Below are 25,881 nucleotides of genomic sequence, written 5' to 3'. Positions count from 1 at the left end.
GGCCAGTTGTGGTCGTTTAATCCTCTCCAATCTCTACAAAAGAGAGCGACCACCCCACTCGTAAAAGCACAGAGCCGGCGATTGTCTCATCCTCTCTACAGGCTGCAATCAGGCGGTTTCAGCATCACAGCAAGCAGCTGTGCCTTCTACTGGTGGCTGCGTTTATGCTCCTTCTGCCCTATCCTCTGCAGGTGGCCATAGCAGGCGGCTGTGCTCCTGCAGCCAGGCGTTTCCTTTTCTAAAGGCGGCTCCTCCTCCTCCCGTACAGGCTTCTGTACTCTACAGCTGGCGGCTGCGTATGCTCCTCCTCCCGTACAGGCTTCTGTACTCTGCAGCTGGCGGCTGCGCATGCTCCTCCTCCCGTACAGGCTTCTGTACTCTTCAGCTGGCGGCTGCGCATGCTCCTCCTCCCATTCAAGCGACTGTACTTCCTTTACAGGCAGTTGTGCTCTGCAGCCAGGCGGTTGTCTCCTCTCCTCTACCGGCTGTGTGGGGTTGCACCTCCCTTCCATAGGCGGCTACAGGTGGCTCTGCACCTCCTAGGTGGCTACACCTTCTACACAGGCAGCTCCTCCTCCTCCTCCTCCTCGACAGGCTGCTGTGCCCTGGTGTCCACCTCTAGTAGCTGCACACAGACACCTCGGGTATCTGTCTTCCATTTGCGAGCTACAAGTAAGTGAATTCAGATTTAAGTAAAGAACTTTGTTGTAAATCTGATAAAGAATTCTCTCTATCGCTAAACACCCGTTCGGTGCCGGGTAGTCCAAGCTTTTGGAGAACCACGATCCAAAGGTGCCGAGATCGAGAGAGCCAGGCGTTAGTACGGGAGCGCCTGTTTGTGCGTGGTCCTCGAACACCAGTGGGGCGCTCTCCGCGGAGTCCAGTGAAGGCACAGGACCGTAGAGACTGGACCACTCAGGTGGTCGCTCTCCTTCGAACATCTACTTCGAGCCTCTTGTTTGGTACTGCATTCATCTCAGTTGTACATGGACATCGTCTGGTTCATTGAACCCATGGAGCATTGTATTTGTTAAATACTCCCAATAATATATCATATATTGAGAGGGGGGGGGGGGTCGGCCCCAGTGCTGGTGTCCAAGTGCTGGTGTCCATCTATCAACATTTCATTTCATTTCAATTTTCAGTTGTTATTAAGTTGTCCATTTCAAATTGTGATATTAAGTTGTGCTATTACGCGTGTGGTTGTCCAACGGAGTCTATTCCCACTTGACGGGATCGGTTTCACTCCACCCACATTTTGATACTATTAAGATATCGTGATTGTGGTAATCTTGGTGGAGTTTTCTTTAGGGTTGATGTGAAAGGTTTAGGGCCCTCCTTGACTTTGGTTGGCGCTGAGGCTGCAAGTTTGAGACTCATTGGCATTGTTGATGATGAGGTCTAGTCTTGGTGTGTGCACTTCCATCAAGCCCTGACCAAAGAAAGTTCCGAATAAGGCGATGAAGCTGGCCAATGCAGCCCTTATGAAAAATCCAGCACGAAGCGATAAACCAAGTCGTGGCTAGCAAAACTTGGTTAACCACCAAAGCTCTAGAGGCCAAGTCGAGCTTCCTCCTACTCCAATGATGAAGTTTGCTTTTAATGCTTAAGAGCACTGGGGCAAACTGTTGTGCAGGGGAGATGTCAACGCCCACCTGACAACCAAGGTATCTGGCAAAGCATCCTCTCTCAATCCAAGTAAAACCAACATCTATACCCCAATCTGCAAGAGGAGAATCACTGATCCAAAAACCAACTGACTTATGCCAATTGATAGAAGCTCCTGCTGCCAAACAAAAGGCCTCCAAGGCTGTCCGGAAAGCACATAAACAAGCATGTGAAGCCTCAAGGAACAACGCCGTATCATCTGCTAACAAAGAGTCCAAAAACTCTTCCTCCGTACATAAAAGAAACCTGAGACCCACAACACTAGGGGCAGCCCGAAGAAACCTGCTCATAGCCTCAGCTACAATGAGGTACAATAAAGGGGCGAGGGGACAGCCCTGCCTCACTGAACGGGAAATCTCAAAACGCTCACCGCGCCCCCCACAGGCTAAAACAGTGCTATGAGCCTCCCTGTATAGGCAAGACACACCTCTGATCCAGTTTTGGGAAAACCCCATGTGTGCCATAGTGCCCTCCAAAAAACCCCAATCCACTCTGTCATAAGCTTTTTCAAAATCAAGCAAAAGAATGGCAAGAGGCTGCTGACTAGACTTTGCCCACTCGACAGCTTCCCAGAAAGAAAAGATGTTATCAAATATACTCCTTCCTTGGAGGAACCCATTCTGGGTATCATGGATAGTCCTTTGGCTGCAACCTTATACTCAAGGCTTTAGCTAAGATTTTATATGCAGATCCAAGGAGGGTGATGGGCCTCCATTGCTTGATGTCAGTCTTGTCCCCACTCTTGGGGATAAGGTGAATCAGCCCCTCCGTGAGGTATGGAGGCATCATACCCAACAACCACATTTCCTGAAGGGCAACAGTGATAGCATCTCCAATATGATCCCAAAAAAGAATAAAGAAGGCGGGAGAAAGACCATCATCCCCTGGGCATGAACCACTGGAAAGAGCATGCAGTGCATGAAGGAATTCATCCTTCGAGAAAGGGGCATCCAGGGAAGAACACAACATCTGTAATAATGAGCCTAGGCATGCACTCCCAAACTTTCTATCGTGCCACATCTCTCTGAGGGGAGGGCACCTCTGCAGTCAACAAAGACCGATAAAATTCTGAAGCAATACCCCTCACCTTATCAGGCTCAATCTGAACCTCACCCTGTGAATCCTACAAGTATGCTATGATAATGATGGCTGGTCCTCTCAAGAGCTAGCGCAATATTATGACGAGGATCAGGACCGTCACAAGATCTCCGTATCTCTCTGATCTCAAGGGAAATGTCAGCATCTAGATAAAGAGAGTCAAGGATACAGATACGGGGAGAGGCCGAGCAAGCCACGACAGGGCAATGATCGGATTTGGTGGTGCCAGGCATAATAGCAATGGTGCCTCCTCTGTCCAAGGATCAATCATCCACATAAAACCTGTCCAGACGTGCAAAGATGCTCTCATCCCCGCTCCTGCGGTTATGCCAAGAGAAAGATAAGGAATTTGGCCTTCTCTGGAAGTCATCCTCAGTCCAGCAATCCCTGCCAAAAAAGGAAAGCGTGAACCTCTCCCATAAGGCTCGCTCCAAAGCATGTAAACCCCCTTCGCGTCCACCCTTCTTGTCAGAAGGTTGCTCAACCATATTAAAATCTCCTCCCACTATCCAATGATCAACCTGGGGAATGACATTTGTAATGGTGTCCCAAAAGGCCACCCTTTCACCTCTCACGTTAGGTGCATAGATATTCAAGATTCCCAATTTTTGACCCTCATGCATGATCAAGATCCACTGCGCTCTAGCAGGGATGATAACACCGTGCCCAATAACATGAGGTATAATAGATGCTGCCACTGAAATACAAACACCCCCCCTAGTCCCAACTGCCGAGGACTAGAAGGTGTGGCCAAAAAGCATCTTACCAGTTTTGCCACACTGAGATCTATCCAATTTGTGTTCCTGTAATAGCAGGGTGAAGCTGGTCCTTAAAAAGGTGCTTCCTACCACGAGTGGGAAGCCCTCCAAGGCCCTGAACATTCCATGAGACGATTCTCATGGAAGAGAAGAGGGTTTGACCCCCCGATCTAAGAAGACGATGGGCAGCCTGAGGACGCCTCTCATAATGCTGGAGGACGGGAAAATCCACGGGGCAAAGTCCACTGACATGCCCTTGTCCAAGGCCCTGCACCGTGCCTGCATATGTACGAGAACCCTGTTCGCCCTACAGGGTATCAAGGGTGATGGCATCATGCTGAAAATCATGCAATACATGATCCCCACTGTGCTCAACATCCTGCATATCGCCCCCTCCAAGTAGAGAGAACTCCACAAAGTCATCCTGATCTGAGATATCATCATTCTGCAAAGATGCATCAGCTGACACATCCCTCGGACCAGAAACATCATCTATCTGTACATGATCCGAGGAAGCCTTCCCATCAATCGCACCAGGGGGGCAGGCGTGAGAAACAGCTCGCCACACCTGGCAGACTGAAGGACGGGAAGGAACCAAGGGAGGTGGCGCCTGAGAGGCACGCTTACGAGGCCTCCTGCGACCTCGAGCCCAAGGACAATCTCGAGCAGCGTGACCCTGTTGGTGACAAACCCGGCACTGATCGGGTTTACCTACAATCTCCATACGTTGCTTCAAAGGGCCACAAGGGCCCGGAAGCAAAACATAGTCCTCAAAGAGCTCAGTGTCACGGGCAAGAACCATGACCTTGGGGACAGCATCCGCCGAGGCAGTGACCACCTGGACAGAAGATGTCGACAAGGCGTGAAGAGGGGACACTTGAAGAACAAGCCCAAAGGTAGACCCGATGGCCTCTAACATAGGCCAATATGCACGAGGAAGACCTGGGAATCTGAGAGTAATCGGGAAACGGTTCCGGTCTTCCTCAACAAGGTCAAAATAGCTGGAGTAGGGAAGAAAGAATATCTTCCTCGGGCCCAATGGCAAAGGGCTGCCCTTTAAAACCTCTGAGGCTGCGTCCTCAGAATCAAAATCCACTTGGAAGAAACCTCTTCCAAGCAACCTGACATCTCGAAAGTGTAGAGCGAGGTCGGAGGACAGGCCCCCAAGACCCAATCCTAAGCCTGGAGACGGGACGGGTGAGATCCAAAGATTCTGGCAATGAGGGTCGTTTTGGAGTCTTTCTCTATTTCGGCGTAGAGGACCGCGAGTTCGGCTTCGGAAAATACAATGGTTCACCAGGCTGAGGGAGAATGATTAGCCATGATGCTAATCAAAGAAAAAGGCCGACTTGAACCCGGATGAGGAGCAATCCAAACCAAGGGAAGAGGAAGGCGTAGAGGTGGAGGAAAGGAAAGGTTGATGGAAAAGGGAAAAGCAAAAAGGAAAGGGAGGCAAGGGGGAGATGGCTGGACACAAAGGCGAAGAGGGGCGGGGGAAGGGCAGCACAACAGGGCTGCGCAGAGGGAAGAGGCGGAGGAAGGAGGGGAGGCGAAACGATCAAGAGGAGGGCGAAGAAGGGCGGGCAGGGGTAGGGGCGAACAGAGGGGAAGGAAGAGGCGAATTAGGGCGGGCAGAGGCAAGGAGGAGAGGTGGAGGAGGATGGGGGGTGAAGCAGGAAGAGAGGCGGAGGGGCGCAACGAAGGAGGAAGGAAACGAAGGAGGAAGGAGGGGCGCAACGATGGAGGAAGGAAGCGAAAGCAGAGGAACAGAGGCGGAGGGGAGCGATTCAGGCAACGAAGGAGGAAGGAAACGATGGAGGAAGGAGGGGCGCAGCGAAGGAGGAAGGAAGCGATGGCAGAGGAACAGAGGCGGAGGAAGGATCAGAGGAGGAGGGGAGCGTTTCAGGATTCGGGGAGCTCACGGTGCCTGCTGCCCGTCTTCTGGGGATTTTGGAGAGGTTTGGTATGAAAGACTGTCGCTCATTATCTTGCCCTATGGACCCAAATCAGAAGTTGGGTCAAGTGGGACACTTTTTAGTATCATGGTCAAAGGTTTTACAATATATGCAGTATAGAAAAACAGGTACTTTGTATGTACAATGAGGATTGGGATGGTCGTAGTGATTGCATTCAACACAAGACATTTCGCTCGTCACTTTTATAGGTATTAAGGATGTTCAGTTTTGAAGGTTTACATCCTCTCTTACAGATGTTGACTGTAAGGTTTTAAACAAGGTTGCATAAAATTATGAGAATTATGAGAATGTCAATTCCGAGATCAATCTTTCTTTTGTCATTGTTTCACTTGGTTTACACGAGGAACATCTCGTAGCAGAATCATCTTCTAGCATGTTGTCATCTAAACGTATTGCTTCTTTACAACATTGATCGAATGTTTCTGGATTGGTTACAATGATCAAGTTATGTAAGTTGTTATTTTTTAAGCCCATCATGAAACATCTCCTCAGTTGAACATCGTTTAATTTTTCCCATGACTCACAACGCGAGTCCAAGAGTTTTATCCGAAGGATAAAATCTCTAATGGATTCATTGGGTTGACGTTCAATTGAATAGAGTTCTGTTGTTACACTCCACCGATCACCTTGTCTTGAAAAGCCATGTATAAAGGCTGATTTCAAGGTTTTGAAGTTGGTCTTGATCACCGGCATCAATGCAATGAACCATCGACTAGCTTTTCTCTCTAAGCATAAGTTCAACGCTTGTACCTTAGTGGGACAGTTGGGATTTCCAAAGGCTTCACATAACTGTTCAAACATTTGAATGAATTGAACAGGGTCGGTTGTTCCGTCATATTTGCCCATAATTTTGAAAATTTGTACGACCGTATTTCTGTATGAATCATTGAGGCCGTATGTGAGTGCTCTTGTTGGAAGAGACTTAGTGAGTCCTTGGGCCACCCCCCTACCTAGACTCATCAGTATGTCCAAGGTGTGGGCATCCAGGAAAGGATTGATACTTATAAGATTTGCGAGAATATTAGGCAAGGGACCAAAGCCCGGTGAAATCGAAGTGACAGGGGGTGTAAAACCCGATGACACGCTTGTTATAGACATGGCCAATGGCATGGGGAGGTGAATTGGTGGCATAGATCTCAATGGCTCGAAGATGTCAGCCATTGGGTTGAGTCCTTATGTGATCCTTGGCAATCCCTCTATCGTGGCCATGTCAGAGTGCCTAAATGCTCCTTAATGAGCAATCACAGTTTTTTTTTTTAACTTTCCCACAACCCGTTACAGCCTCAAGAGGCTTGGCATACTTTTCGTTGGATTAAACGGCTGTCCGTTTGCCCTAATTAGCTAAGGTGCTATACGCACGTGAACCTCATATTTTTTTAGAAAAAGCGTATACTAGGAACTTCCCAAATGGAAGAGGAGGTCCTAAAACCTATTTTCCATCATTGTCTCAAGACGAAAAAAAAAATTTGAAAATTTTTTCCCTGTTTTGCAACACGTTTTTTAGAGTGTTTCAAAAGAAATTTTGAAAAACTCTCTATAAGGAAGTTGCAGTATTTTTGGAGTACTACAACTTTATTTCCCTGAGTCGTCCGTGATTTTGTCGTCTCTAGACCCTCAAAAAGTAGCCCGAATATGACTCGTCGTCGTTTTCGCGCTATTTTTTACGATTTTTCATGATTTTTGGACTGTTTTTTGCCTCGATTTCCGGGTCGAATTTTGAGACTGCTGGTCAGAGGCCAAAATGATCGATTTTGACTTCGAACAACCAGTCCAAAGTCGAAGAGCTCAATGTCACCTAGAGCGCCTTCATCGGATATACGATTTAGGACATACGGGTCTCCAAACAAGGGTGGTTTCCAGACTCATGTGAACTGTTTTCTTGTTTTTTTGTGTTGCCGCATGAACTTATGTTTCACGCCGTGAAACACTTTTCACGCGTGAACCGAACTTCACGTGGATATTAAATTTCGATTTTTATTTTTATTTTTATTTTTATTTTTATTTTTTTGTGTTGCCGCGTGAACTTCTGTTTCACGTAGTGAAACACTTTTCATGCGTGAATTGGACTTCACGTGGATATTAAATTTTGAAATTTTTTTTTTTTTGTTTATTGAGAGAAATAACACTTGGTCTTTTGTGCCACAGCCTTTACATCGTCGTGTTATTGGTGTGAAATGGATTTTCAAAGTCAAGTTTCATGTAGATGGTACTTTGGACAAGTACAAAGCCCGCCTTGTTGCTCGAGGAAATGCTCAGAAGGCAGGTGAAGACTTTGATGAGACGTTTTCTCCTACCGCCAGGTATACCACCATCAGGATTGTTTTGGCTTTGGCTGCACACTTCAGATAGCCCGTGTTCCAGATGGATATCAAATCCACTTTTCTAAATGGAGATTTAGAGGAGGAAGTTTATGTTGAGCAGCCTCCTGGTTTTGTGATTCAGGGACATGACACTCATGTGTATCTTCTACAAAAGGCTCTTTATGGTCTCAAACAGAAACCCCGTGCCTAGTATCAGAAGATTGATGCCTTCTTGTTATCTCTTGGCTTTGTCAGGGCATATGCTGACAGCAATTTCTGTGCTTCTTTCTGATGGCGATATTTGTGTCATTGTTTTGTATGTTGATGATCTCATTCTTTTTGGCTCAGATACCGGGTTGGTCACACAGGTTCAATCCAAGCTTTCAGAGACATTTGAGATGACTGATCTTGGCCTTCTACATTATTTTCTTGGGCTGGAGGTTTGGCAGAAAGGTGACTGTATCTTCATTTCTCAGCAAAAGTATGTGTAGAAGCTGCTCTCACTTTATGGGTTGTCAAATTGTACACCTCTCTCTTGTCCCATGGATCCCAATGGGTGTATGAGACCAAAGTGATACAATAATGTCCATGGCATATCTCATCACGGAATGGAAAATAAAATAGAAACAAAACATAAACATATCTATCTCACTTGGGTGATACAAAACTATCCATGGAAGCTCATCATGGAATGCTAGGAACATAGAAACATGAGAGAAGCATCAGCCCCCAGTAGATGGTATACCACTCTCCAAAATATCAAGCATGGGGCTAATGAGTATGGCCGAGAGATCTTCCTTAGCGATGTCACGTGGAAAGGTAGCTCGATGGCAATGGAGCATGTCCTTGACCTGAAGCTTATGAGGAGATCGTGGCCGTTGGGGGGCTGGGGGCGTTGGGCACGTTGGAGTGCAGAGGCCCGGTCCAAGGTAACTCCTCTCGGGTGAGGTGGGTCCGGAGCAACTCAAGGTGGGTCCACAATATCCACTATATCGGTGTCCTCCACATCCTGGGTCTGGAAGAAACTGGTGATGGTTGGCTGGCGAGGAAGGGGGTGGGTGTGGCTAGGGCCGAAGCTCTCTCAAGAAAGTGTCCCTGTGTCTGCGGAGCTCAAGCAAGAAGAGGCCTAGGCAATGTTGGTCCGGGAAGTCGATGACCTTGGAGAGTGGACCAAATCCCTCATGTAACAGACAAAACCTCCCGCGGATCTCATAGTATGCTAGGCAACAGCATATGTAGTGCTCCTCCGTCTCAACCTCTGTGTGGTATAATTGCCAGATCCTCTCCTCTCTGGGTCTCCGTATGAGCTTTCCAGCTCTGAAGACGCACTTAGCTCTACTTGTCTCCACTCTGAGGCGGTGCGATGAGACCGATATTTGGCCAATCGCAATGCGCATGGCATGGGACATGTGAACACTCAGGTAGCTCGACTGCTGGATGAATCCATTCTCAGTGAGCGTGAGGAAGTGATCTCTGGAGAAGTGCATCTTTGTTGGGAGCTCCGGAGGTGTGATCCATGTACAATGGGTGTAGAGGCTAAGAAGATCTAACCGAATAAACTGGTTGGTATCCTCGTGAGAGAGCCGGAGAAAAGGAGAGTCCAAACTGTATTGAAGGGGTGGTAAGCGGTCCAAGGGGAGTCCTGTAATATGCGGAAGCTTCGGAGAAAGATCGGTAACTTCAAAACTCAGAATTCAGCACTCTTTTCGCGACGGAAATTAACGCACAAACTTGAAGGGAGAAGTGCAAAAAATAGAGAGAGAGAGAGGGAGAGATGGAGAGGACACAGTATTGGGTCCTAATTACCCTCTGTGGGGCCCCCACCATGGATGGTGTATTTGCTTTATTAGAATGATGAGAAAAACTGAAAGAAAATACAGCAATCTTGGACCTTTTCTTGGCTGGGAATACCCTGCCCTTGACCTGAATCCTTCACCCCTTTGCGTTAGCAAGCCCTTGGCTGTCTTGGCCCCTTGGATTGCTTGAGCACTTGGTGAAAAATGAGATGAATCATTGGGATTATGGCCTCCACTATTTATACTTCTCATCAGGAGCAGTCGGCTGGTTTACTGTACCTCCACGACTTGTTTTAATGATATTAAATGCTGAAAAATCCTTGCTTTCACACTGGACTGTCCTGGCTGCCCCTGTGGGCTGCTGTCCAGTCCAGCGCAGGCTGCTGGGCAGCGCCTGGGCACTGGCCACCTGCAGTCCTAGGCTGCCATATGGCTAGCCAACTGGCTGGGCTAGCCCAAGAGCCAGTCGGCTGCTTGGCCAAGCCCTCTTGGGCTAGCCGACAGCCTGCCCAGCCCCTCCTTGGGCTGGCCGACAGCCTGCCCAGCCCTTCCTTGGGCTGGTGGGCATGTCCTGGGGCTGCTTGGCCCCATTTTTGGGTGGCCCATAGCCTTCCCTGTGTCCACAACTGCTACATACCTACATCTACACAGCTGTCTGATATCTGGTGGCAGACCAAACATACAGAACAACTGACATCATTCCAGAGGGAGACTCACAGCGCGGACTGGCACTGTTTCATGTGCAGGACAGTGCACACCTGACCTTGGACTCATGTGCAGGACAATGCACACCTGACCTCGGACGACTGAGATGGATCCTTGGCTGACTCGTCCCGGACTGGGCTCACATGGGACCAGTTCACCATCCCAGGTCCTGCACCTTCTGTACAGAAATGTCTACGTGGCATCCAAGTGCAGGATGCACGTGACATCCCCTTCTGCTTAACTTGACGGAAGCTGCATAGCCTCCAAATAATCCGTCAATAACGCCGGATAGTCTTCAAAGAACTCTTTGTCAAGCCATACCGCTTCATGAGTTCCTCGGTCCTAAAACTTCGTGAGGAACTGTCGTAGTCTTCGGCCTGAGCCATGCTTGAAATGGTGCAGAAGGATCTAGTCTGGAACCATGACTTCTGCTTCATCCACAATGTCTGGTTCCGCTTCGTCTTTGACCTCTGAAGGGGGTGGATCAATTGACATGAAATACATCGTGCATAGTCCAACTCGGAGGTAGCTTTAATTGTATAGACACCTCATTAATCTTTTTCCGGATGGGAAAAGGTCCGAAGCTCCTGAGAGACAACTTTGGGCATCGCTTGCCCACCTGCTTCAATCTTTGCTTCATTATCCGAAGATAAACCCAATCTCCTTCCGAAAACTTCATATCCCTTCGGTCTTTATTGGCCTGTCGAGTATAGGCCTCTTGTGCTTTAGCCAATCTGCCCTTTACTGACTCTAAAATCTCATGGTAAGACTCCGTCACTCTGTTCGCCTCCGGTACTGAAGACGAAGTCCTGGTGGTTAACAACGACTGGAAAGGTCTTCCAAACGCTGCCTCATATGGAGTCCGCTGAAGAAAAAGAGTCATTCAAAACAGCTTGAACTAAAGGCAAATACGATTCCCACTTACCTTGCTGATCGTGGACATAACACTTCAGCACATCAAAGGCCAACTGGTTGTATATCTCTGTCTGGCCATCTGTCTGTGGGTGGAATACACTGGAAAAATTCAGCTTAGTACCAAAATTATCAAACAATGCCCTCCAAAAATGACTGGTAAACTTGGCATCTCGGTCTAACACTATGGTTCTAGGAATCCCGCCAATCGGGTACCAATGCCGAATGAACAACTGGGCAACATCCTCGGCGGTCACATTGGCCCTACAAGGAATAAGCATAACAAAATTTGCTAAACCTATCAACAATAGTTAAGCACTACGTATTACGCTTACTCGGACTGGGAGGCAGATTTGTGACAAAGTCCATCGAAATGTCCTGGAAATGACCCTCGGGAATTGGCAAGGGCTGTAACAACCCTATCTTCTTTCCACGAGGAGCTTTCACCTTTTGACAAATGTCACAGCGTTGTACATATGTAAACACATCACGCCTCATCTTTGGCCAATAGTATTGCCGTTCTAATTTCTCCAGAGTCGAATTCATGTCCCTATGACCACCTGTAATGGCGTCATGGGCATCATGGAGAAGAGCTGCCCTGAATGACTTCATGACACATAGTCGGCCTTTGTAAAAAAGCCAACCATCGCGTATCAGAAAATGGCATGGTCTTGTGGCATCCAATGCCTGTTCCCACTGAGTACCGAAATTGAGAGATCTATCAATTCTCTCCCTCTCATCCACAAGCCTCTTCGTGCGCATGTCATGATAGGAGACACCGGTCCATCCTTCACATGGGCCCACATTTGCAATGGCTTTCACCATTGACTTCCATTGATCTACCTTGAGCACATGGAATGAGAGATTGCACTCAATAATGGTGCGTGCAATCTCTATATCCGCTAGCCGTTGCCGTTCTCGGAGATGTGATAGAGAAGAAGAGAACCCCCCGGTGGCTTGGGCTAGAGTGGCTTGCCTCATGGGAGACTCAAGCCTTTGTCTCTTTGAGGAGGTGGAGGCGACACCAGCAAAGGTGGCACCGATGGAGGCGGCGGGGGAGGATGTATCACAAGGCGGGAAAATGACCTCATCATCCGCCCTTGAGCTTCTACCACTATCACGGTGAGCACCCAATCCACCCTTGATCTTGTTGAAGATCTCATCGGATATAGCAAAGGGGACTTCCTTGCATGGCGCAACTTGCCCCCCCACCTTTCCAAGATGTTGGCGAAGCCTAGTAACTCCACTTGTATTGTTTGCCACAATACTTACAAGTCCACCTATATAACTTGGACTTTCCATCGGCTTTCTCTACATGGATAGCATGCACATTGAAGGCTTCATTCTTCTCCCTTGTCATTGTAATAGAGAGAGAGAAGTTAGAACATTCAAGAGATGGATAGGCTTGAGAGAGAGAGAGAGAGAGAGAGAGAGAGAGAGGCTTGAGAAAATGACAGTTAGGCTTGAGTCTTGACTCTTGAGAAAGAAAGAAAGAAAGAAAGAAAGATTTTATTAACGTCTTCCAAAAGACCGAACTCGGCCTATGAGACAAATCGGAGTACCTGTATGGGGTATCCTCTGTCATCCCAACAAAATGAAAGAGGCTTGAGAGATGGCTATGGGGGAGAGAGTGGCTTGAAAGTTGAGAGTTGAGAGAGAGAGAGAGAGAGAGAGAGAGGGGGGGGGGGGGGTTGCTTGATGGTCACTTGAGCAAGACTCAAGAGAGGGGGGGCTTGATGGTCACTTGAGTAATGAGAGACTTGAGAGAAGCTTAGGGGGTGGGCATTTTATAGGAATGTAACATGTTCAATGGGCCATGGCCCATGGCCCATGGCAATGGGCCAAGCAAAGGCCTAAACACATGTGACATGTTGATGTGACATGTCACATGGGCCACAAAGCAAGCCAAAAACGGCCAGAAAGCGACCCTTAAAACGGCTACAAAACGGCTAAAGAAATGGTGCAGCGCACGGCTATAAACGGCTATTTCGCACCGCACGATATCGTACGGTACCATACCGTACGACTCGTACCGTACGAACCTATTCGTACCAGTACAAGAAACAACTATGTCAATGATATTCTCATTAGATCATCTAGCATCTTAATTGTGAGCTTGCTTCACATCACATCTTTTATTATGTTTTGCTTTGAAAACCCCCTCTCACATGCCACTGTGCTAGCTAGGATAACAAGGATTGCTTGCCATAGTTTCAACATATTGGGAAAGCTATCCTGCCAATCTCTCATCTCGGAGAAGGTTGCCCATGCATCTTGCATAGTAAATCCCTCGCAATTCAAATACAAAGTGTCAATAAATGTGTATAATTCACATTCACATGCCTTTTTATCAATAGATATTGCAAGAGTTTATCAAGCCATCGCTTTGCATTACCCTCTCCTGTTGTTTCATCTTGAGCATAATGTCATGGACTAAATAGCTTAGCTGCATTAAATAGAGGGAGATCAAGAAAACAAACATTCAATCCAACCAAAAGTGCCTAAATATAGTCCTTGGTCAATGCAATGCAATTCTCAATGGTTCCATTTATGTATGGCCTACCAATTTTGGCTTCATCACCCTCATTTGCCGCATCTTTCTTCTTACTCAATTTAGGGATCTCTCTGAAGCATAAGTCATGATGATGCACATGACCCTCCTTGTCTTTGATTTCCAAATATCCAAATGTGGCACATTTTAGGAATGGTGCAAGATATGTTGTATCTTTAGCAAATTCACCCATTAATTAGAAAAGAGCGCTTTAGTTTATTGAGACAATAACGTCAATTGCACTACCAATGGAAGTTAGGTCCACATACTCTTCTTGCACTTTCAAACTTAAAAAGTTTAACTCTATCAAAACACTTGGTAGCATATGCAAACAAAACTGCACACTGACTCTCTTCGTCTAATCATCATTAAAGAATGCATCATTGTTCTTTTTCAAGCTTAGGGCTAGGGATCAAGTAAGCAAGGTATGAGATCATGAATAGTACAATGATACCACGGGTATATAGTGCCATGGAAAAACTAAAAAAGAACGTGAAAACTGAAAATTGAAACATGACTTTACAAGCCTCCTGATGGCATGTGGCTATGGTGGGGCATGTCACATTGTCAGAGAATCTCATGGATCTATCTCAGTGTGGTGGAGATCCTCAATGCTCTAGGTCGAGGCTCTGGCACGTAGGATGGAGTAGACCTGCCTACTTAGGAATCCTCTAGGATGCGCATATGGCCCCTGAGCACCGCGGGTATAAGCTGATGTCAATGCGGCGATGTCGGCATCAGTGGTCATGCCATGAAGAAATGAGTGATGAATCTCTCGGCAACGTCTTGTATGGGCTGGCCTTGTCTCTCACCATGTCCTCTCAATACTCTGTCCCTATGTCGTCTGAGCTCTATCAGGTACATCCCGAGACATCTATGGTCCTCATACTACCATCACCTATGCCAATGGCCCAGGCCCCAAACCCCTCCCGCAAGAGACAGTGAAATCTCCCCTATATCTAGAAATATGCTTTGGCATCTGAACATATAGTGGGCCTCGTCCTCTACCTCCCCTATGGCACATACTCTGCATATTCTCGTCTCATGGGATGTTCTCGGCTCTCCTAATCTCTACTCAAAGCCAACAGGAGGATACTCACGGTGCGCATAGCATGTGACATGTGGATCTGCATATACCACAGGATTTCAAAGAATCCATCCCCGATGAGTCTCAAAAAATGCTCTGTGGAACTCACGTTTCATCCCTACCTCTGATGATGACACCCAAGGCGTATGTGTAGGCCGAGTAGATCCAACTAGATGATCCCGTTGATCTCCAGTCATGAGAGGTCCAGGTGTGGGGAGTCTAGGTTGTACTGAAATGGGGGGAGATGATCCGTCTGCAATCCATGTGCATGAAATCATTCAACTACCTCCAAGTACCATACCTGCTTTGGAAGGGTGGCGGCCATCTTCTCCACAAGATGGAGGGCAGTCTGGCCTATGTCTCCTACTCCCTCTCCCTCTCATGATACAGTTGCATAGAAGAGTCTAGTGCTAGCCGAGTAATGTAAGTAATGGTCTGGAAGAGAGCATCCGTGATTAGTGGGGCTACCCCAAACTCAGCATGTATTATGTCATGGGGCACCAATGGCTTACTCATGATCATGTGTGACAACGTCAGCACCTAAAGCCTCTCAATACTCCTCCACACATCCCCCCCCCCAATCCTGGTCCCCAAACGGTTGCTCCAAACATAGCTGTTGGGCGCACTAAGGTGTCAAAGAGCCAACACTTAGATCCAAATAAGGACGTCTACTGGTTGAACAAAAATGCACATGGTATGCAATGTGCTCACCAATTTAGTGTGATGTGCAAATTTGTGCAATACACATGCCTCCGGAATCCATCCATGCGGTTTGTGTGTATGTGTTGCGAGCGCGCGCACGTGTGTGTGTGTGTGTGTGTGTGTGTGTGTGTGTGTGTTTTGGCGGGCGCACTGGGGCAGGGGGCAGGGAGGTGGGGAGTGAGGGGGAGGAGGGGTGGTTGTTTGTATCTTTGCATATGTGGAAGGAGGATACATTATCCAAAATCTCAATATTATTAAAAGTGGGTCCCACTTGAAACTACACAACTAAGGTCAGGATCCCATAAAGCAAATCTAAAAGGGCTTTTGGTAAGCTGGTCTAAGTGAAACCAAAAAGAGCCTATAGTTCAATGAAAACTAGAGCATCTTCCTTCCAAGCATTCAAAATGTGAACTACCAACCACTTGCCTCAACACCTTTTAGAAATTCTCAAGGACAACATTATTTAAGGGCAACTTTTTTGGAGGCAAGTGCTGTATAATATTTTGTGTCCCTAAAAAAGAAAATTGATTGTAAAGACAAGCAAGAAAGGCTCAAATATATTGTAAAAGGGCCTCCTCTATCAAGACCATTGAAACCACATATCCTCCATGATTACATAGATCAGCTTCTTGAAAATTTTAGGGCTTTCAAGATGACTGAGGTTAAAGTAGGATTTGTACTTTGACTCAGAGAACGACTCACAATATTTCCATGTTTAAGCAATGAGCCATCTTCAAATGTTTGGCACCAACTCCCATCAACCTCACGCTTCACCATTCCTGACCAACTCTTGACCTCCACTAAGCAAAGCTTCCTGTCAGTAAGCATGTCTCCAATTATCGCCAGGTTAAAGGTTTCTTGATTGATGAGCTAAATTTGGCACAAAAGGCATGGCTTAAGCATGAGTGCAATTATATGTTTAAGATAACCTTTTGGTGAGAATCACAAGGTCCATCTCCTTATGCTCTTTGTGGCCAGTATGAGGAATTCGTAGAGCACCAAAAACTTTGATTCCTGGATACCCTTGCAACCTAAACAGCAAAACGCAAGTGTATACTTGAGAAAGGCAATCACAAGTATCCAAAATTTATTTACAAGGGAACCATAACCCATATTATGCCCCTTACGTTACATTTTCAAAATACACAAAAAAATTAAATCTCTGTACAGAAGGAAGCCATAACCCTTACTGTGCACCTTACATTGGTTCTCCAAACTATAAATCGTGCATCAAAAGAACTAGAGAAGGGTATCCATCTAGTATATCTCCCAAACATTTTTTATTTTTAATGAGGGTTGATTCAGATTTGATGCTTCGTACCCCTAAATAGCACCTTAATATAAAAATAATTAAGGAAATTGCAAAGAATGAGAGAGAAAACCATTTAGTAATCCTTATTGTGCCCCTTACATTCAGGTCTGTAAATTATAAAGAAAGATCCAGAATATACATACATATGTACGTACATATGCATATGTATGTACAACATGCATGCACACATACATACATACATCCCCGTATACACACAAACATGTGTATGTATTTATAGAGATACATTCAAATTGCACAGGAATGCAAAGCTTTTTGGGGGTCCTAATTAGGAGCCTTGTTTTCAAATTTTCCATAATGCAGGATCAAATTTGGGTAACATAGAGCTTACGCAGCCAGCATTTGGAGCTTAGCCAGTCTATCTGCGTGATCTTGGTCTGCTTCCGAGTCTTCGTCTGATAAGAAGCAACATGTCGGAAAAAACGGATGCCTGTGTAGCGCATAAGCTGTGGCAGCTGCTATGCCAAGCACAGAAAGCTTGGCTAAGCCCAAAGCTAATCGCTCTGAAGAGCCTGTTGATTGCACCATTTAGGCATGAGTTAGACTACATGTTGGTGGTGTTGCCATTGTACTGGTGGCATGAGCCCTTCGCCTATGAGCTCCATCGGTACAGTAAAAGATGCCTGCCTATGCAGAAATTAAAAAAATTCAAACCCTTTACATGAGCGGGCACTTTTTCACACTTTGTGAGATTCTCTTTACGTTTCACCTTAGGTGCTTTTACACACAAAAGGGGAAAAGGGCGAAAGCGCCCATTCTCATGGACGGGGAGAGTCTCCCCCCGCCCATCTGGAAAAAGGCGGGCTGTTTGGAAACACCTTCAAGGTCTGGACGGGGGGGGGGGGGGGAGTCTGTAATCACCTTCAAGGTCTTTACACACATTCTCACTCGCTAGATGGGCAGGTGGGACAAGGGAGAGATCCTTCGCCCATGAAGGACGAGCTAGTTAGATCTCCCTTTTTCAAAAATGGGCATGTCCAGATACTCCCTCTTTACACATCTAAGTGTAATGGACGGTAGTGATGTCAACACTCCAAGCTCCACCTTTGCCATTCCTGTTCCAACCCCAAACCCTTACCTAGCTATCCCCAGCCCTCTTTTACAGTTGTAGCCAACTCACCACCAACCTATGTGGCCTCCATCACCCCAGCTTCCATTAGGAGGAGGTTCACTAGCCAACTCGCCACCAACCTATGTGGCCTCCATCACCCCAGCTTCCATTAGGAGGAGGTTCAAGGGCCCTTTAAGAGGTGGCATTAGGAATTTTAAAGCTTTTTTTACTTAAGGTGCTAGCTTACTTTGACAAGTCACTCTCATGGGTATATTTTAATAGGTATAGTAGCTTACTTTAAAAAAAAGATGCATACTAATTATTACTATCTACTAGTACTTGACCTGCACGTCGTTGCGGCCTACACACTGCCCTCTTGGCATTACACTACTGCCATGTGGCACGTGGCTAGAGAGGAGCTCTCAGACCTGCCACATAGTTAGTTTCTCGCATTGCTACTCGAGCAGTTGTGCCGCCTTCAGAAGAGAGAACATGTGGCAAGAGAGGCATGGACCCGTGCGTAGAAACAAAACTCAGCAATCACCTTGAAATAATATTTCAATTGCCCTATGTACCAACTTGTAAGCTTATATTCGAATATAAGCGACTATATGTGTCAATGCACTCATAGTCATATGTGTGAATATACTCATATGCACATCTCACACTTATAGTGTGAGATGTGCATATGTTTTATTGGGATGGACACTACTATAAATATATATGTGCACATATGTGTGGGTGTTCACACGTCTCTCTTTTTTTTGTAATAGAAGATATATTCACCTCTCTCTCTCTCTCTCTCTCTCTCTCTCTCTCTCTCTCTCTCTCTCTGTGTGCCGCCTAAATGTGGCAGAAGTGATCCATGAAGTTGATGTTCAACACGTCTTGTGCTCCAATCTCACTTCCGTTGAATAGATCATTTTGGTCTCTTGGGATTGTTCCTACGACATAAAAATCTTCGCTCTCTCTCTCTCTCTCTCTCTCTCTCTCTCACACACACACACACACACACAACAAACACATGTGCTCGCATGTGCACCCTCTCACACACACATACTCTCTCTCGTGTTACTGCAGGTACAGACCCTTATGCTCAAACAATGCATGTGTGTGTGTGTGTACACATGTGGACATGTGTGTGTGTGTATATATATGTGTGCATGTGCGTGTCAACTATGTGCACGCCACTTGTGAGTGTGCACGTGCGTGCCAACTGTGTGCATGCCAACTTTGTGACTGTACACGTGCAGGCGAGTGTGTGTGCCTTTATGTGTCGATAATGTATGCGCATGTGTCTATGTGAGTGCACCATTAAGTAGTAAAGCCTTGATGAAGGCGGCTCATACTACCCTCATGCTCAAAGTGTGTGTGTGGGCTTATGTGGTGTATGCACGTGTATGTGTCTCTATGTATACGTATGCAAGAGAGTGTATGTGTGCATATGTATACCTATGTTTGTGGATGCACACATGTATATATGTGCATGTGTGCACTTGTGTGTGCATGCATACGTGCCCGTGTATGTGTGTGTGCACATTCAAGTGTGTACATGCATGTGTATTTGCATGTGTGTGTGTGTGTGTAAGCACGCAAGTGGTGTATGTGCGTCATGTGGACTTGTGTGTGCATGCACATATGTGGATATGTGTACACGCATATGTATGTGTGTGATTAAGTGTATGTCAATTTTGTGTACACACATGAGAGTATGTGTGCATACGCCTATATGTATGCATGTGTATGTCTTTATGTGCGCATGTGCAAGGGAGTGTGGGTGTGCATCTATGTGCCTGTGTGTATGGATGCACATAGGTATGTATATGCATGTGTGTGCATGTGTCCACATGCACGTGCACTTATGTGTGCATGTGTGAGCGTACACGTATGTGTATGTGTGCACGCTTGAGTGTGCATGCACGTGTATGTGCATTTGTATGTATGTGTGTTGTGCATGTGTGTGCAAAAGTGTGTGTGGGTGTGCAAGTGTGTACGTGCAAGCATGCAAGAATGTGTGTATACCTTTATGTGTATGTGCATCATGTGCATGTGTGCACACATGTGTGGGTGTGTGTACACGCACATGCATGTATGTGATTATGTGTATGTTAACTGTATGTGCATGTACAAGTGTGGGTGTTGTGTGTCTATGTGTGTGCACACAAGTGGAAGTGTATGTGTGTATATGTATGCATGTGTGTGTCGAGTGTGTGCACGCCAACTCTGTGTGTGCATGTACGCGCCAATGTGTGCCTTTATGTGTTAATAGCGCGTGTGCGCACATGTCTGTGTGAGTGCACCCTCGTCTATTAAAGCCTTAATGAAGGCGGCTCATGTTACCCTCATGCTGAGACTATGTGTATCAACTCTGTGTGTGCACACAACACACACACACACACTTACATACACATGCACAACACAAATACACGTGCGTGCACACACTCGAGTGTACAAACATGCATGTAAGTGTGTGCACACAACACACACACACACTTACATACACATGCACAACACAAATACACGTGCGTACACACACTCGAGTGTACAAACATGCATGTATACATGCACACACATGCACCCACAAGCACACGTGCATCCATACATAGATGTGTGCACACAATCTCCTGCATACGTGCACACACACATTTTCTTGCATATATACACATAGAAACACATATATGTGCATATATATAGGCACACGCATATACAAGCACACACACGGTGCATGCGCATATGATGTCATCACACACAATCATAACACTCGAGTGTGCATGCACGTGTATTTGTGTTGTGCGTGTGTATGCAAGTGTGTGTATGTGTGTCATGTGCACATGTGCATGTGGGTGAGTGGGTGTGTGTCGATTATGTGTGCACACATGTGAGTGTGTGTGACTTTGTGTACATATGTAGTCATGTGTGTGTGCATGTGCATATACAAGTGTACGAGTATGTATATGTATGCTTGCGTCTATCTATGCACGTATACGAGTATGTATATGTATGCTTGCGTCTATCTATGCACGTATATGAGTGAATGAGTGTGTGCAAGTGTGTGTGTGTGTGCGCACGTCAGAATGTGTCTGTTTGTGTGGGTACACGTGTGTAAGTGTATGTGCATGTATGTAGAATTTTTGTTAAGAAAAAATAGAAATGGTTATTTCTTTTACCTTTTTTTCATATGTTTGTCTGTCTGTGTGGGTACGAGTGTGTAAGTGTATGTGTGCATGTATGTAGAATTTTTGTTAAGAAAAAATAGAAATGGTTATTTCTTTACCTTTTTTTTCATTGGTGGAGATGTGTGGTGAGGTGTGCTTATTTATTATATCGTCAAATAGATGCACCTTAGATATAATGATGGGGTGTTCTATTTTTAAACAATGATGATAGAGAGAAAGAGAGATACATTTTAAAAATCTAAGTGACCTCCCTACACTACTGCCCCTTCTTTACACTAAAATTTGAATTTGAAATGGAAATAAAGCTTGTCTTTTACTCTTTAACTCTCCCTTGGTAAAATGAGATGGCCATAGAGTGACACGTGGGTGAATGATGTGGCAAGGGCAAAATAATGAGATTAATAGTGTAGGATTAACTCTCCCTTCTTACACATGGTAAAATGGGTGAATGCTATGGCAAGGGCAAAATAGTGAGAGTAATGGTGTAGGATGCATATTTTAGAGTCAGTTTCATTCACTTTTTGATCCCCCCAAATTCAAATTTCAAATCTTTTACTCCTTCCACCTCCTGTTTTCTCTTTCCTCCTTCTCTTCCTACCCTCTTCTCTCCGACTCCTCTCCTCCTCCTCCTCCCCTAGCCGCCCCTCCTCCCACCCCTCTCTCTCATGCATGCTCTCACCTACTACTACACCTTTGTCCCTCTATTCCTTAACTACATCAGCCACGCCACTCTTCCAAGACTTTTCCACGATGTTTCTCTTCCTCGTATTCTTCACACTCCCATGAAGCTATTCCTTGTGTGATTCCTCCCCTCCTTATTATGCATGCACCCCTAAAACTTTTCCTCATGTCATTCCTCTCCCTGTGAGGCTTTTCCTTCCACTGTTCTTCTCCCCCTTACTTTGCAAAATGCCTCTCCAAGAGATCACTAACAAGCCAGGTTGTATGCAGATCTTGACCATGAGTCAAATTTACACACATGCCAACTTGGAAAGCTTGTAGGCAAGTCATAAGAAGAGCATTGATCTTTAGACCAATGGTAGGCGCAGCCCATGCAAACCATCATCAGTGTTTAGTTGATAGGTTTTCGACTGACAGAGTAGCATCCACTTGCCCTCTCCATTGGCTACCTACTTCTTTACTTTTATTGGGATCAATAGTGCATTCTAGTGACTTGTATGTGGGTGGTGCCACCATATTAGCAATTACTACGTGATTGGCAACAATAGCACAGTAATCATGCTTCATTGCCAAAAAGGTGCACTTAGCGTGGGATGATCACTTGTGTAAACATGTAACTCTAGGATTGCCAGGGAGGGACTTTTGGATGAATCAAAGTGTTAGTCTTTACTCTCATGGTCTACACTATCTCTTGAGTCGTCTTGTTGATCGTCTTTCTCTCATGTCACTGTCTAGTTTTGGGTGCACGATAAGCACAGTGTCTTGTCAGAGTTGTGTGTGAGTGCATACACTGGAGTAGGGCAGCCACACATCTCCTTAGTCGAGTAGCAACACTCTTGGAGGCATACAGCCATAGAATGAACCCATGACACTATCAGTGCCATAAGCCCTAGTGTACTGGGCATTACGGTATCCTATAAGTACGCTAAAATTTCGCAATCCTACCAAGGACGAGGGATTCCATTGCCCCCTCCTCCCATAACCACTCACCTTGCAACCCTACTACAGTCTTGTTTCCTCTACACCCTTCTTGTCTACCCTTCCCACTATCTACCCAACCCATCCTCTCAGCTTCTTCACATCTGCTACTTGGCCTCTCTTTCTACGTGTTCACTGCTTCTTGAGCTATGTTTGAGTACGTCTATGACAATGGTAGCTCCCACTCAACCAGCCACCCATCGCCAACCTGCCGGCCTCTCATGCTTACCCTACGCCCGACTTGGCTCACCCTTACCCTACGCCCAACCTGGCTCTCTCGTTTACACCATGACACCTTTTCCACTCTCTCCTCAACACCTCTTCCCTCTCTCTCTTTGACATGGCCACCACTTCCCTCTCTTGTCGTTGACACCTCCATCTTCTCTCTCCTCGATCCCCATCCTCCCTCTCTTTGGACACATCGATGAACCTCCAAAATAAGCAATTGCTTTCTCACCAAGGGCTTCCCATTTCAATTGACACCTCCGTCTTCTCTCTCCTCGATCCCCATCTTCCCTCTCTTTGACACACTGGTGAACCTCCAAAATAAGCAATTGCTTTCTCACCAAGTGCTTCCTGTTTCACATGGCCATTCCCATCAGCCTCTCCATCATCCTCGTCATCTCGGCACTTGCCCTCTTTTGTGTTCACCATCGACATAAGCATATGCCACCCTTTCCCCTCTCCCTCCTCAACTTCCCTTCATGGCCTTTCCCTCCTTTTCCAATGGCTTAATTGAGATGGCCTATCCTTCCTTCTCCTTTTCCAATGGCTTAATTGAGATGGCCTATCCTTCCTTCTCCAACAACTTCTTCTTCTCAGTTGCATTCACTAAGACAATGAATCATTTCGTAGTGGGCAGCTTCTAGCCCATCATCATCACAGACCATCTACCAAGTGTTTAGCAGGCAGTTGTGACAATTGACCACCAGCTAATAAGTGTCCAGTTGACAGCTGGATGTTGTACAAGTGTCCGATTGACAAGGGTTCAACTGACAATGATAGGTGTTCAATGTTTAGTTGACATGTGTTCAGCTGATAATGATAGGTGTTCGGCCGACATGTGTTCAATTGATAATGGTAGGTGTTTGGTTGACAAGTGTTCATATGACGTGTTCAGTTAATAGGTGGTCAATTGACAAGTGTCCAATTGATAATGATAGGTGTTTGGCTAACAAGTGTTTATCTGACATGTGTTCACTTGATAGGTGTTCAGTTTGACAGGTGTTCAATTGACATGTGTTTAGTTGATAGGTGTTCAATTGACATGTGTTTAGTTGATAGGTGTTTAGTTGACAGGTGTTCAATTGACAGTAGGTATTCAATTAACACGTGTCCAACTGATAGGTGTTTGACTCACAAGTCTTCAACTGACAAAGTGGCATCTACCAACTTCTTTACTTTTATTGGGATTAGTAGCGCATTTTAGTGACTTACACGTGGGTGATACCATCAGATTGGCAATTAGCGGCAATTGCATGTAATAATCATGCCTCATTGCCGAAAAGTGCCCGCCTATGGGATGATCACTTGCATAAACATGTAACTCTTGGATTGCTAAAGGGGGGGCCTTGGATGAGGAGTCGAAGTGTTAGTGTTTAGATTTCATTTTCTATATTGTTTCTTGAGTCATCTTGTTGATTGTCTTTCTCTCATGTCACTATCTAGTTTTAGGTACACGATAAGAACCATGTCTTGTCAGAGTTGTGACTGTGTAATGGAGCAAGGTAGTGTGCCGCATATCTCCCTAGTCAAAGCAACTCCTGGAAGCATCCTAAAGATAGATTGTACCCATGACACTCTCTAGTGCCACAAACCTTAGTGTGTTGTGCATCAAGGTCTGCTTTAGTTCCTTTGTCGACTGAACCACCCCCCTTTCAAAATGTTATTATGTTTCTACGCTTTTTGGATGGCATTGATTTGGCAAGAAAACCCCATGGTTTAAACATAGAGTTAACAATTTATTAGGATTTTTAATATTAGGTCACCTTTAAAAGTCACTTTTAAAACTATAAAATCCACTTGAACTCACTTTTTATTTTTTTAATTGTTGTTAAGAGCTTTTACAAAGAAGGATCAAAGAGAAGGCAAGCAAAATAAAGGTACCAAGGAAAATAGATGATATAGAGGACACAGTCTCAAACACAAAAAGGAGGCGAGAGAGAAAAAAGAACAATCGGAAGTAAAGCACTAAAATAAAAAGAGACATTTTCACAAGGTAAAGCTAAAGGTAAAGCTAAGGGAGGAAGAAGAGAGGAGGATAGAGTAGCAAGTGAAATGAATAAGCAACTCGGCAAGCCATATAAGACCAAAGGCTCAAGGACAAAGAAGTAGCATGCCAAGTAGAGGCAGAGCAAATGTGTAAGGAGGCAGAAGATGCATAGGAAGAGCAAATGTGTAAGGAGGCAGAAGATGCATGTAAGGAGGCAGAAGATACATAGGAAGAGCAAAGGTGAAAGGAGGTAGAGGATGCAAAGGAAGAACAAAGGTGAAAGGAGACAGAGGATGAGAGGAAGAACAAAGACACAAGGAGGTGGAGGGTGCAGAGGAGGAGCTCTAACACTAAGATCGATGGCATAATTTTGAAAGTGACCACCCCCCTCGGGCCAATCAGCCCAGGCTTGTCACGCCCACTACCCATTCCCCCACCGGCCAAGTGAAAAAGAATATTCCAACCATGAGTGAAAGCTTTGAGGGAGATCTTGCAAGTACTAGGAAGAGTATGAATCTTCCCATGCCCAAGATCCTTTGTGAGATTTGTTAAACAAAGTCTAGAGGAAGATACTTTGTGAGATTTGTTAAACAAAGTTTAGAGGAAGATACTTTGTGAGATTTGTTGAAGAAAATTTACAGGAAGTTTCTTTAGATCAAGATCACCACCATCGTATCCAAACCCTACATCAGTGATGGCCCTGTAGGAGGTCTCTAAGGAGATTTTGGTATGACTCTTCGAAGACCCCATCTTGTGCTACATCATGCAAAGTGGGTCACTCTCATGCCTAAGGACTTGTAACTAGCCAACAAACGGCTTAGGGCAAATAGGTTTTTATAAAGATTCATGTTTTGGAGTTGCGTGTTGATGTTACACTATTTAAGTCTAATACAAAACCCT

The 25,881-nt window shown here is 45.7% G+C and overlaps 1 protein-coding gene across 1 annotated transcript in view; it reads right to left on the bottom strand.

Moving 5' to 3' along the window:
• Window positions 1-17,619, bottom strand: part of LOC147635631 (uncharacterized) — a 42,846-nt gene extending 25,227 nt beyond the window's left edge. Inside the window, exons 1-3 of the mRNA XM_086803006.1 lie at window positions 17,215-17,619; window positions 16,483-16,584; window positions 16,256-16,367 (exon numbers count right to left, since the gene is read on the bottom strand). Of these exons, the coding sequence (XP_086659132.1) occupies window positions 16,256-16,367; window positions 16,483-16,584; window positions 17,215-17,411 (411 nt within the window). The 5' untranslated portion in view covers window positions 17,412-17,619. The remainder of the gene's footprint in view (window positions 1-16,255; window positions 16,368-16,482; window positions 16,585-17,214) is intronic.
• Window positions 17,620-25,881: the final 8,262 nt, after the last annotated feature.

The sequence above is a fragment of the Cibotium barometz genome, chromosome 9 (genome assembly GCF_041138505.1).
Source record: "Cibotium barometz isolate CiBa-2024 chromosome 9, ASM4113850v1, whole genome shotgun sequence".
Classification (NCBI taxonomy): Eukaryota; Viridiplantae; Streptophyta; class Polypodiopsida; order Cyatheales; family Cibotiaceae; genus Cibotium; species Cibotium barometz.
Note: the sequence above shows the minus strand (reverse complement) of the source record. Positions and strands in the feature narration are given on the sequence as shown.